The sequence below is a fragment of the Schistocerca nitens genome, chromosome 11 (assembly GCF_023898315.1).
Source record: "Schistocerca nitens isolate TAMUIC-IGC-003100 chromosome 11, iqSchNite1.1, whole genome shotgun sequence".
NCBI lineage: Eukaryota > Metazoa > Arthropoda > Insecta > Orthoptera > Acrididae > Schistocerca > Schistocerca nitens.
In genome coordinates this window covers 59,249,071-59,263,973 of record NC_064624.1, presented here as the reverse complement: position 1 = coordinate 59,263,973, position 14,903 = coordinate 59,249,071, and the positions used below count along the sequence as shown (strand labels likewise).

Here is a 14,903-nt window from a genome sequence, read left to right as displayed (position 1 = left end):
AGATCAATAGTACATGTGAAAGCTTAGTTTCTCTTGTGGCTTATTAGTCTTTGACATCAATATTGTATGTGAAAGCTTAGCTTTTCTTTAGCTACACTTTGTATATTAATTAAACCCATTAACTTGTAGTTGTGTGTTCTTGCTGCTCTGAATATCTGCTGTCACCGGCTGGCGAGATCACACGACATGAACTGTGGTTCGCTCACAAAAGAGCATCACAATCTTGATTTCAATTGTTAGAAAACTAACATGCTGTGTTTGGTGGAATTCGAATTTATACTTTCGTAATTACAAAAATATGCAACATATCGTAATACGAAAATATGCAGCGTACAAGTTGCTGCACATTTGAGATCTTTCCAAGACTGACTTTTCTTTTGCTAGGTTTTGTTTTCCAAAGTGGTGGCGGGAAGTTCTATGCTGATGATGTGTAAAATGTTACCCATTCGAAGGATTGATAAGTTTTACTGTTGTATGGGAAGGTATATTGTTATGTAACACCGAAAAAGTGTATTTTTTTCCTTGTCCACGTGTACATCGTGTGATTAAATTAACAACCTATGCTTTTCCTAGTTGAATGAGAGAAGAGCTATTCTCTAGGACCCACTGATAAATATCATGTTTTTCCCAGGAAAACACTACAATTTTCTCTTACTTCATTTCCCATTAATGGTATTCAGGGTGGCAGTTCTTCTGGAAAACTTGGAATTCTAGTGGAATTTCATGGAAGCTCAGGGAATTCCTTGTTTTTAACCTAACATTGAAATTGAATTTTATTGAGTTTTATAAATCACAAATTTTAAAATACTTACTATCTCAAAGTGTGTTAATTATATGAATATCATTCCAAATAAATTATCGATGTTTCCAAACTGCGGCGGTATGCCCCCCCCCCCCCCCCTGCCCCGCTAATCATTACTTTATCAGATAGATTCTTGTGAAGCTAGACCAAAATTTTATTTCATAATATTCTTGGAGCATTGTACAATTTGCTTGCAATAACAACATTCATACCCTCAATGATAGCCTCCAGTGCATTTTTAACTTTAATGGGGAATGCTGAAATCTCATTCCTTGTAGGACTCAGAACCTCTCTACTCACCATTAATTTATCAGGAGCTGCTTGACACCATGTTCCTCTTCACACCTGTAATTCTCAGTTTTTGCAAGTTTTAGTAGCCATCCTGGTACTGGTCCTGTGTGTATTAGCATCTTACAAAAAGCTTTTAGTGGATACTTTGTGTATATTTTACTATTTATAGACTAACGAATATTGTTATCACCTGCTTCCATCTCGTATCTGTCGTACATGAACCTTACATTCCCTTTGTCTAAATTTCTGTCATTTCTACCTGTCGGAAAGTAGCTGGCAAATTTTGCTATCTCTACACTGTTCAAAAACTGAGAAGTCGGTTCCTAATGTATAATATCCTCAGGTGCTGAAAAAATTAATACAAACTCATTATACAGGAGGGCCATCGGAAGCACAACCAATTTTGCTGGGATTTGTGCACACGAATCCTTAACTCTAAATGAAACATTATGTTGTAGCACGCAAACTCATCATTTGGCCTTTCTTTGTCTTCACTGACTGGCAAAAACGTGTGATGTGTGAAATTGAAAGTACTGTAATAGTATCTGGTGGGAAAGAAGAGTGGTAGTATACTGACAGATTAGCGGTGAACTCTAGAGGGTGTTTTTTTTTGGAGGGGTGGGGGGGGGGGTGTTAGAATGTATAGCTCAGTTGGCGTAAGAAGGACCCCGACATTTGCAATGGGCTTGGCCTGACAGCTTCCTGTGCTTACCTCCGCCAGTCATGTAAAGCAATCTTGTAAGTATATATATGCGAAAGCCTCACGGTTGTCCACGCACATTACATCAGTAAGTGGTTTTTATTTAAAGGGAATTTAACATTTATATTGAGAAAGTGTTCATTATTTCTATTTCTGTGGGTCCTGGAACAGCAAACTGATCCAAGGAATCTTTATACGTTCAAATATGGGGCCAACACAGCACTGTTATTAGGTCCATTTTTATTCTTTTGTATTCCAAAGAATGTCAAAACTGAACACTCCACTTTGACAGAAACCTTTCGACGTGTTGCAATTCACGAGTTGTGGTGTAGTCACACCCGAGGCATTACTCACCGTATGGCATATCTTAGAAAGGAGATTAGAGAAAGGGAAACCTGCATTTATAGTATTTGTAGATATGGAGGAAGCTTTTGACAATGTTGGCTGAGCTACACTCTTTGAAATTCTGAAGATAGAAGATAAAACAAGGAGTCAAAAGGTTTTGTGCAACTTGTACAGAAACCAGATGACAGTTAAGATTTAAAGAACTTCAGAGACAGTGAGATAAGGTTGTACCAAGTGTCCTAGGAGTTTTTTTGCAGTGGCACGTGAGGATAAAATCTTCTGTTTTCGAGCCGTGTCAGTTCGAATAAAATTCTCTAGCTTTCGACAGCTGTCTCCACCGTCGTCGTCGGGATTAAAAACCGCTGGCTGCTGGTGCCGGCACGGGTTTCCACATATATTGGCACTATTGCAACCTCTGGCACCATTGCAATCTCTGGCACCAATCGGAGGAGGCCAAAACGGTGCGTGGGCGGAAGGTGAAGTAGGCAGATTTACATCTACATCAATGCTCCGCAAGCCACCTGACGGTGTGTGGCGGAGGGTACCTTGAGTACCTCTATAGGTTCTCCCTTCTATTCTAGTCTCATATTGTTCGTGGAAAGAAAGACTGTCGGTATGCCTCTGTGTGGGCTCTAATCTCTTCGATTTTATCCTCACGGTCTCTTCGCGAGATATACGTAGGAGGGAGCAGTATACTGCTCGACTCCTCGGTCAAGGTATGTTCTCGAAACTTCAACAAAAGCCCGTACCGAGCTACTGAGCGTCTCTCCTGCAGAGTCTTCCACTGGAGTTTATGTATCATCTCTGTAACGCTTTCGCGATTACTAAATGATCCTGTAACGAAGCGCGCTGCTCTCCGTTGGATCTTCTCTATCTCTTCTATCAACCTATCTGGTACGGATCCCACACTGCTGAGCAGTATTCGAGCAGTGGGCGAACAAATGTACTGTAACCTACTTCCTTTGTTTTCAGATTGCATTTCCTTAGGATTCTTCCAATGAATCTGTCTGGCATCTGCTTTACCGACGATCAACTTTATATGATCATTCCATTTTAAATCACTCCTAATGCCTACTCCCAGATAATTTATGGAATTAACTGCTTCTTGTTGCTGACCTGCTATTTTGTAGCTAAATGATAAGGGATCTGTCTTTCTATGTATGGTAGCAGCTCCAGCCCCCCATGGGACCGTGTGACATCAGGTCATGTGAGGGGCCGGCACCACGTTTGAAACTCCCATTCCTGTCTCCCTACAAGTTTCAGGCATCCGTCTTTGCCTCCTTTGGATATCCGGAGCCTGTCGTCACACCCTACTAAGTGCGTACCCCTGTTTTCTGTTGAAATTGTTGCTGTTTATTCTTATCTCAGCTGCCTCTTTTATAACAGAATCCCACTATGTTGACGCACGAGCCACAACTCACGTGTTTTCAAACTGTATTTTGTGTCTGTTTTCCAAGCGGTGCTCAGCTATGGCTGACCTTTTGAGCACCCTTTTGTTTAATATGTCTGTTGCGCTCAGTAAAACACTCTACAGCTGTACGAATTATCTGACCTATACAGATACCGTACACAGTGAGCACACGAAGAGCTACGTTGTCTTTTTAATAGGGTGTAGCATATCCCGTGTCTTGGGGCTGGCTGGAACACTGCTCTCAGTCCGTGCCTCTGCAACACGTGTCCTAACTTGCTGTTCATTGCTTCACAGTGTGGCAGGAAAGTAGCCAGCTTGCCCTCTTCTACCGACCGGTTCATGAGGCATTTTTCCTTTAGTGACACTTGAAAACATTTGCTGTGTGTGTCTCTTGCTATAACCGTTCTTTTGGAACACCTGTTAAAAGTGCTGCAATTCGGACGTAGGCGGTCGTCGTCAGATATAACTTTCACTCTGTGTATTAATGTGTTCAGGATCTTGTTCTTGTGCACGGGTTGTAAAAATTATCAGTGTTCAAGTATCGATCAGTGTGTCAGTTTCACATACACCGAATGACCGAGCCGGCCTCCTACCGCTCACTCTACTGAAACATCTGAGAACTGTAGCTTGCCATCCTTCTCCATCTCGATGGTAAATTTGAGGTCGGGTTAAGCACCGTTTGTGTGATTGACAAACTGTTGCAGGGCATTTTCACAGAGAGGTGTCATCGATGTACTTTAGGAAGCACGACAGTTGTAATGCCACAGAATTCAGAGCCTGTTGGAGACAGTGGTAATCCCATCACTTTACCATCTGTTACGTCATAATGTGCATCACAGTAGAAGACGTACACTGTCGTTAGAATACGACAGAACAACTTGACCGTCCGATTGGAAACTGTTGTGTCAAAAGATCCGGCCAGCTGTCAGTGGTTTTTACTCCTGACGACAATGGCACAGATATCCGTCAAAAGAATTTTATTCGAATTGACACGAGCTGAAAACCGAGAAGATTTTATTAGAGATTGTACCATATCTCCCATGTTATTCAATCTGTGCATTAAACGAGCAGTGAGGAAACAGAGGTGACATTTGGTAAAGGAGACAAAAGTTCAGGAATAATAAATAAAACATTTGAGGTTCAAATGTAATTGTGTCAGACTCCGTGTGACTTGGAAGAGCAATTGAACAGAATGGATAATGCCTTAAAATGAAATTATGAGATGAAAGATAACAGAAGTGAAACAAGGCTAATGGGACGTAGTCAGATTAAATCAGCTGACTGAGGGAGTATTAGATTAGGAGATGAGACACTAAAAGCAGGAGATATTTTTCATTAGGGGAGTAACTGAGGGAACTAGATTTGGAGATGAGACACAAAATAGGTGATCCTTTTGATTTGGGTGGTGAAATACTGATTATGCCAGAAGTAGAGAGGATATAAAATGTAGACCGGGCATAGCTAGAAAAACATATCTGGAAGAGAATACTTTGTTAATGTCGAATATAAGTTTATTCGTAGGAAGTCTTTTCTGTAGGTAATTAAGTCGAGCTATGTACATAAATGAAATGTGTACGATAAGAGAATAGAAGGTTTTGAAATGTGTGCTACAGGAGAGTACTGAAGATTAGATGGATAAATTTCATAACTAAGGAAGAGGTACTGAATTTGAGTAAAACAGAAATTTGTGGCACTAGTTGACAAAAATAAGGGATCAGTCAGTAGGACATATATCGAGGCCTCAGTGCGTCGACAGTTTGGTAGTGGAAGGAAGTGGGGGTGGTACAAATTGTAGAGGCGGACAAAAGCTCGACAATGCAGGTTCGGGCAGATGTACGTCGGAGTAGTTAGGACGAGTCTCGCATAGTACATACTGGTGTGGAAAGCTGCATCAAAGTAGTCTCGGATCTGAAGACTGCAACAACGACAACAATATTTGTGTACATTTGAGAACTGTAGACCCTACTGTGCCCTCTGTGCAATGCTTGCTGTAACCGTGCCACGACCTACAGTAGCACTGTCGTCTCCCACAGGACGAAACGCGGTCGTAGTGACTCGTTCAACGGCAGCGGCGAAAGTGGCAGTACGCCACGGGGTGCGGCGAGCGACGAGACGACCGGCACGCGGTCGCGAGTCAAGCGCCTGTGCAGCAACGAGATCCTCAGCTCGCTCAGCTCCAGCCGTTGCCTGCTGGTGCTCGCTGCCAACAACAAGAGGAAGTTCACCGTCTCCCCAGGTCTGTGGTGCACTCCTTCCTGTCCTACAAGTACCGCAGGAGATCGATTTCTTCTGTATCGGCACCGCTTTATAAATGTGGGGAACGACACCGTTCCGCCGGGCTCTATAAGAGGTGCAAACACATCGTATTCCTCAATTAAAAACTGTGTGCCACGCGTGACTACACGTAACACAGTTGCCGAGGTGCATTATCTGAAGTACAGTGTGCGTGGAGTAATACATACAATTAAAAAGATGCACATAATTGTGTGCTAATACTGTAGTTCTTGCAACCACTATCACAGTCTGTGCATTCTGTACTATGCACCTTGGCGACACTGCTGTGGATAACCGAGCACTACAGGTGATTTTTAATTAGTGAAGATAACGAATCCATATCTGTAAAAATGGGTTTGAGAAAGCACTACAGTTGCATATGTTTTTATATTGTAACACTCATTTAATTTGGTGTGTTGCCATTGTTTTTAGATGCACTTCAAAATGAGCCATGCTTGAAATTAGTATTGCTAATAAAGTACAATTTTAAAGATATCTGTACAGAACAAAGTCTTTCCTCCTACCTGAGAGCCTTCACGGGCCAGTTGTCGGATTGCCTCTGCAATCGACTCTCTCTCTCTCTCTCTCTCTCTCTCTCTCTCTCTCTCTCTCTCTCTCTCTCTTTGCCTATTTATGCCCAAAGTATTACATTTGTTTGTATTGCGATTCACCTGCCAATCCCTGCAACAAGTGTCAATCCTCTTCTCGCATGTTTCTACAACTTCCTGGTGTTACAATTTCTCTGCGTGTAATAGCATCATCTGTTAAGAATCTCACGGAACTTGTGACATTATCTGCTACATAGTTGTAAGTTTTTGTTGAGGTACACCCAAATTCCTTTTACATCGGCAGGTTTATCTTCATGCCGTGTTCCCTATTGTTGCCCCGGGGTAATCTCGATCTGTCTGCAGAATATTTGCCTCTAGCTTTTCCTTATCTGTTTTCGTTGGAGGGAACAAAACAGTGCACCTGTTAGCTACTCACACTGTCGGTTGTTGGTGGTTTACCATTTAAAAGTATAATGTTGCTATCCTTGTTTGGAATACGATTTGCTCCATGTGACAGATTGGAACCTTTTCTTTTGCAGACGGGAGTCCGCGTAGTGGCACACCTGTCCCGGTGCAGACTGGCAAACACTTCAAGTCTGGATCCAGCCCGGACACAGAGGAGCAGAACGGCCGGGAAGAGGACATGGTACAGGCAGAGGTAAGTGACACAGGAGCAAATGATGTGAGCCATTAGCGTCGGTCAGATCAGATACTTGACTGATCACCTGGAAGTCGTAACACTTTTATATTTAGTAATTGTAAAAATATCCTTTCTGATGTACTTCTGAATGATTTAGTATAAGAGCAAATATTTCGACATATTACTTGTCTTCTTCTGCAGGACACAGAAACTGCTGGCTTCAGTTTTTCTATCTAGAGTGTTTCAGGATGTACAGGGTCTTCAGAAAGTTGCCAGGCAGTTACAACATACGTTAGGAGTGACGTCCGTGGGCAGCTGTAAGAGTACGAACCCATTTAATTTTATTGGAAAACTCTTTATACAGATCTGATAGTGGTACACTTCTCATATTTGCAGTTATTTCAGTTTTTTAGTCCCAAAGTATGCAGGGACGATTGTGAGATTTTGCTGCTACCCAAAGACGTGGCGAACAAAGGGGCCGTATGTTTTTTGAAGTTGCACATCCCCCAAAAAATTTTTCCAGAAGATGCACAGTATTAGCTGTGTGCACAATAGCACCATCTTGCTGAACCAGTAGTTGCTTTCATTTTCCTTTAGTTGGCCAATGAAATCGTGGAGCATTAAACCGTAACATTCACTGTTCACGGTTTGTTCAAAATATAACGGTCCAGTCGTGCATCGTCAGGATATTGGTACCCACACAGCAATTTCCTGAGCCTGCAGTGAAGTTTCAGGATTCTTTGTTGGCCGTAATAGTGTTTTGCATTAACACGACATAAGAGATGTAAACTATTTGCAGTAAAGGATTCAATTTTCACAATCCACATCTTTCAGTTCTTGCACTGCTGCCACATTAGACGAGAATAATTTCAGTATTTTCTGAGTCACTTAGTGCACGGTTGCGAGCCTATCATCTTTGCCTTGTTCCAACTTCCACGATGATTTTTCTAGGCTGTGCTCCATAGAATCAGAAATATCCCACTCATTTGGCATTTCAAACACTGTTCCCATCTCTCGAAATTTCTCAGTAAGTTACTGACAGCATTACAGTGTGCTCCAGCCCTTCCAGGAATTTTTCAGCAAATTTATGTATTTATCACCTCGTGGAAACACGTTTGATAAGAAAAATATATTCCTCAGTCTAAAGCACCTCAATTTGAAAACAAATTGAACAGTGTCCAAACACGACACATTGAATTCGACAGCTTTCATCCAGTGAACCTAACAGTTAATCTTACTTCTGTAGTCCAGTACATTGTGACTTTATTTGTTTCTCCATATACTATGCTACTGGAGTGAAAACTGTGTGTAAATTAGTATTCTGTTCACGAATTTCAAAAATAGTTGTTGTAAGTGGTGTGGACATACCTCACTTTGAAATTTCATTTCAGTGAGTGGTGATATTCTGTGTGCAACAAAGTTTCCTTACGTAGTTGCATTCTTGGGATCAGAATTGTGAAGTTTACTGTGGAATCCCTTGTGCTGTTGAGAAAGAAGTGTCTTTTTGTAATATTTTGTGGGCAAATTTTGTTTTGCCTGTTCACTTCTCCAACATATTACACTATTTTTGAAACACAAATTATCTCCTATTGTATGAGATGTTTTGTTGTTTGAGACAGAAACTTACTTGCACTTTGCTTACTGCACAAATTGTGGATCAATTGAATGGAGGAGACCTTGACGTACTGCACTCGGGGCTCGAGGGGAAGCACTGGTTGGCACAACATTTAGTAATGAATGTTGTGAACATTTTCTCCACAATTTAAGACTCAGAAATCTAGGGACATGCAACAGGGAACTGACAACACAATAGCAATGAAATTGCGTTTTGTGAAAAAATGGCGCTAAAAAAGTTTGACATTTCCCGTCTTCAATTCAGATGTAGTATATTCTGGCTTTCTGTATCTCGGATGATATCATAACCTCACTTACACCATTCGGTACTAGGCAAAGCAAAGTTCCACATCTCTACTTGACGGTGTTATGTGACATTTTCTGGTGTGAATCGACCTGTATTTGATGGAGTGTGTCTACTAAAAACTGATGAGGCTGCATAAACAAATTGTTCTCTCAATGCTTTGAATCATTAGCAGTAGTGAAAATTTATTCAGTTGTTCCAGAATACGGTGTTCTTGCCAGTTATAATGTATCCAGAAAGAACTAACGAGTTTTTCCAGTTAAACAATAAATAATGTACATCTGAACACAGTTACACAATTGTCAACTGCTCTGTGCAGCTCGTATTACAAATATACACGAGAGTATTGTAGCTGGCATTAACACTGAAGCCATGATGGATTGCTGAGTAACTCAACTGTTTTTATGCTTGTGCTTGGAAGTACGGTCTTGAAGTTGTCTTGGAACTGTACGATTTTATCACGGTCCTTCAATTTCCACATTCTGAGTTTCTCCTTTTATGCCTCAGATGTTTATCTTATTGAACCTTGAAGCAGCCAGTGACAAGACTGTTGATCACTTTCCAAGTAAAAGCTAAGTATCACTTTAACATCTAGCAATCTATTTTGAACTTGTTTCTCAATCAAAATAATAGTCTATAAGAGAGTAACAGAAGTTCCCTATTACAAGATTGTTCCTCATACAGTAGTCAAGAAGAGCCTATTAACTTCTCGGTCTTATGCATCTCACCCAAATCAACCTAGAATACTCTCGTACGTATCTCTTGCAGTCTCCACTTCGGCGTTCGTATAATCTGTGATAATTGTTACTACCTCCCGTACTCTTTCCTTAAGGTCCTCTTCAAAATCTTCTTCTATTTCTCCTCCTCCTCCTCCTCCTCCTCCTCTTCCTCCACAATCAGCCTGTGGTGAATAGCAATGAATGATGTTTATATTTTGCGAAGAATTTAATTTTTGCCTGATGTGATGAATACAGTCAGAAACACCACATGATCTTTCATTCAGTGATCCATAATAGGATTGACTCCATTTTTTGCTTGGGGTATTTCTGATGAGAATAGATACTATCCCTCCTTTAGTTTGTTTTCTTCGTATCCCTTCCGTGTGGTTTCACTGAGACCAAGTGTGTCGTGGCTTGGCATTGGGTTTTGCAGTGTCATTGCCAGAGGTAAAACATGAATCATTTTTCTGAAAAATACAATGTTTTCACACAAGGCTTCATTTGGTTTTGAAAGCAGTTTCGTTTGTTCAGTTGCTAGCTCGCTCTAGCATTCGGAGTTCCCACTCCGTCACAGGGCAGTGGTTTCCCAGAGAGAAGAGTCACTTCATCTGCCAGATTTGCTGTACTGAAATCTACTTCTGCCATTAAGGTCCGCACTTGTGACTCTGGCCAAGGGTTCCGTGCTATACGTCACGAGACTGGTCCCCACCTGAACTCGGCCGTTCTGTCACTCTGGCTCTGTGAAGTGTAGGATCCCACCCCTGCGACAGGCAGGAATTACTCGAGTGGAGGAGTAGGGAAACTAGCCCTATCTCCCTTGAGACCAGTTAATTGTTGTGCACGATGCTAGAACCAAAATTTTATGCATTCCACACGCACGGGTGGGGAAGCTGGTCGGGTGCAGGACAGCAACACTTTTTACACTACTGCCTCTGGCTCAGTACTAGTGAAGACGAGGCCAACGAGAAAGACAGGCCGCGCCACGTACGTCACACAGAGGATGTCACGTGACCGGCAGTGTCCTAACATCTTGTCACTTCAGAACAGATAGCACCTCTTTCTAAAATGCGTCCACGAAAGTTTTATACGAATTAAAGTTGTGCTGGGTACACATATACTAGATTTCTGAATACTGGTAAACTTCGATACTTAGAAACCTAGCAGTCAAGAACACTGATGTAGGCACACGTATTTAATAGCTGAAAAACACCAGGTCTGGCATGACAAATAAAACATATGAATCCCAATTAAGAGTTTACTCAGTTTGTTTGCTTAGTAACCAAGCACAGTTTACGTCTAGATGTATGTGGTTTTAGACATTTTTGTCTCCAGTAACCGGTAAAGTAATTACACTTCACAATAATTGCATGAACGAAAGGACAGAACGTGTACAGATTTTTTTCTAAAATGCAGTTACAGACAACTAATTTTTGACAGGCTCTCACATAGAATTCCATTCATAACATTATTTGTAAGTGTATGAACATTTCTAACAGATAGAGAAATATTAAAATCACAGTGATCGAAACAAGTTAAAAGATAGACGTGTCGTAGGCATTTCCGTTCTAGATTACATTCACGCAAGGCGCAGAGAAATATAGGTAGACCGCCTTTGCTTTCAGTAGGTGTTTTTTTCCTCACCCGAAAGAAAATGTGAGCAGCCGATATTTTTCCTCTTATATTTCGCCGATTTTTCTCTAAGGTGTTTCATTTTTAATGAGTGAAAATTTAATTACAAAAGATGCTCATCTCTACAGAATGATTTCGACGAAGTTGTGCATTACGCCACAGTTTTGACAACACTTGTAGGGCGATCACCTGAACGTAATAGATGTATCTTATTTCCTGTTTTGCACAAATGCCACATTGTTTCTAAGAGGCATAATAAAATTGCTTCTATTAAATACTTTAAGACAGGAATTATTACGTTCTTGTATATGAACAAACCTAATGTATCGAATTGTCAGAAGCAAATTCTCACCTGTATTTTTCTTGCATATTTTATTCATTGCAATTAGAAAAAGGCACCTGATAATGAGGAAGAGGTTTCCTCGAAACAGGTTGTGCAAAATAAAGTAACTTGTAACATATTTATGCAGTTGTTTGGCAGTCAGTTCTACCAAAAACAAAAATCGCACCTGTAGTTTGACAAGAACTTGTCACTTACCTGTCTCTTGAGGAAGTCAGTGTTGATGCAGATATTATGTTTATGGAATAAGGGCTATTAGTTTTTGGAAGAATTGCTACACCATTTCAGTGTTCTCCGCAATGGAAAAATTTTCTACTTGGAGTACTGACTGTGTAGTAATTTTTAATAGACATTCACAAGGCTGCGAAGTCAAAAAAGTATTTTCTGTCAATATATATATATATATTGGTTTGTGTCTGAAGATGACACTACAAAATGCATAATCTAAGTTGTGTATTTTTTTCCATTTTATGCTCACTGTATATTCTAAGTAGTTCCAATATAAAATTGAACATTTACCATCTTGGATTACCAGTTTACTTCTCTACTGGCCCCCTAACTGTCAAGCAGCACCTACATATACAAATATAAGGAACTGATGGAGAAGGAACCGAATAAAAGGAAATTAATTTCCAAATTGAAAGGACAATTTCAATTTATAAGGGGCCCTGTATCCAGGACAGTAGTATCTAAAACTTTTTTGAATGCACCCACATGTTTGTTGGCTTACATCTGCAACACCTGAGATAAACTATCATCAAACAGTGTACTACATGTTATCATCAAACAGTGTACTACATGTAGTTTCCACAAACCAGCAACAAGCACTACTTGATAAACATTAAAATTTCTTTAGCTTTATGCTTTCTGTACAACATGAATTTATATCAAGGTCTCTCTGTCCTAATAACCCCCCCCCCCTCCAAAACACACACACACACACACACACACACACACACACACACACACACACAGAGAGAGAGAGAGAGAGAGAGAGAGAGAGAGAGAGAGAGAGAGACTTGAATATACCAAGAATAAACATCAGTAGATGTTTTACACTTTTCACTTCATTCCTAACTGAAGTGTAGTATAGCAAGAACCAGGTATCAAGACAATAATGAACAGGAACAAACATTTCATATACATAATTTATTTTAACAAATTTGTAATGCATTTAAAAACACACATTTTCGTTACTCATAACAGTTGATATTAATTGAGGTAAGATAATAGGTTAGTTCATAAACATTAGGCAGGTAAATTTGTGGCATCTTTTAAACTCACTACAGTAGTGTGATAAATTTGTAAATATAATTTTACAAGGGATCGGTTGGTAGGACATGTTTTGAGGCATCAAGGGATCACAAATTTAGCATTGGAGGGCAGCGTGGAGGGTAAAAATCGTAGAGGGAGACCAAGAGATCAATACACTAAGCAGATTCTGAAGGATGTAGGTTGCAGTAGGTACTGGGAGATGAAGACGCTTGCACAGGATAGAGTAGAATGGAGAGCTGCATCAAACCAGTCTCAGGACTGAAGACCACAACAACAACAACAATTTTACATCTTACTGTGAGCTTTCAAGTTTCCAATAGAAGTGACTCTATATGCCCCTTTGAAGGTTTTAATGAAACAAGATGTTCCAACCTATTGGTGCTATACATTTCATGGCAATACGATACTGCCTTAGGTCAATTTATCATTCATTTAATGATACTATTCTCAAATTTAGAGGCAGTTTACACTTCTAATAAATTCTTTACAGGCATTGTAGAAAATGACAGAATTAGCCAAATAATCACAAAATCTGTTGCTGCCATGGATGACACACCAAGAAAAACAAAAACATATGCTTCAATCAGACTAAATGCCTGACTATATCAAAGAAATTAGACACAAAGTTCTCTGAAAATGCTTTACAACCATATTTGCAGTATCACTACTTTATCAAACAACATTTGCAGTATATATATATAAAAATCGTATATATATATATATATATATGGACATGCAATCTGAGGTATAGATGCCAAGTGTGGAGACACTGAAACATTTGTACCAAGATTTATTTTCTGCTCCACTCTATGTATGCTACCTTATAATGACACATCTGTGTTCAATGTAATTTTAATGTAAACAAACCAGCCACAGAAACAACATAAGTATAAGCGTTATGTATTTGTAAATTATATATGCAATGTTTGCAGTCTGAACAAAAATAAAGAAATGAAAACTCAAGCAATCAAGTGGGCTACTAGTGTACCCTGTTGCACTTTTCATTATCAGTAAAGCATGAATAGACACAAGAAATCTAACAGGAGGAATTGAATCTGTTACATTCTATTTCCTACTATGTGAAATGAACTGAATGTGAGGGTAGAGATGTAAGTATGACAAAAGAAAAAAAATAAACATACTTCACAGAGGAAATAAACAAATTCCTGACAATCCATGGTGTTTCCATGGCATTATCTGTAAGTTACTGAAAACATCATCCTCACCAACATCAGAAGCTGCAGCATCACCATCAGCAGCAGTAACAACATAAACAGCACTTTTGAAAGATGAGAAGTCAATAGAAGCAACATTCTGTAGTACTGTGTTGAAACAGAAAGTCATGCCTGCTCTTCATCCAAAGGATTTTTAGTCAAGGACAAAAAGAGAGAGAAACCTTCAAGGTAATGTTTCTTAATCCTCCACCAAAATATTCTGTCCATGAGAAATAAAGTCCAGCAACTACAAGTGGAACTGCAGACTATAGACAACTCATTCGTTTGCATCACAGAAGATTGATGTAGCACACCTTAAATACCGTATTTACTCGAATCTAAGCCGCACTTTTTTTCCGGTTTTTGTAATCCAAAAAACCACCCACGGCTTAGAATCGAGTGCAAAGCAAGCGGAAGTTCTGAAAAATGTTGATAGGTGCCGCCACAACTAACTTCTGCCGTCAAATATATGTAGCGCAACACAAGCATGCTTTGTGGGCACAAAGATAAATACTGGCGCCAAAATAAATTTAAAAAAAAAGGTAGAAGACGAGCTTTGTTTTTCTCCGCCCCGAGTTTCGACCACTGCATTTTCATACATTATCCAACGAAGTAAATACAAATTCCGTATTGTTCATCTTCGAATGTAGCAGAATTTCAATGTACTACGAAAATCCGACTGGCAAGACTGTTAGGGATGTTTGTCAATATGGCCAACTCTACGTTCCGAGTTTTTTCCTACCTGTGAGAAGAGATGGTTGGTAATAGGAACCTGATGAAATGTGAATCACATGCAG

At 40.0% G+C, this 14,903-nt stretch overlaps 1 protein-coding gene across 1 annotated transcript in view; it reads left to right on the top strand.

Annotated features, from left to right (window-relative positions):
• Positions 1-14,903, top strand: part of LOC126212621 (mucin-19-like) — a 135,788-nt gene that overhangs the window by 40,337 nt on the left and 80,548 nt on the right. Inside the window, exons 5-6 of the mRNA XM_049940050.1 lie at positions 5,583-5,785; positions 6,911-7,029. Coding sequence (XP_049796007.1) covers positions 5,583-5,785; positions 6,911-7,029 — 322 coding nt within the window. The remainder of the gene's footprint in view (positions 1-5,582; positions 5,786-6,910; positions 7,030-14,903) is intronic.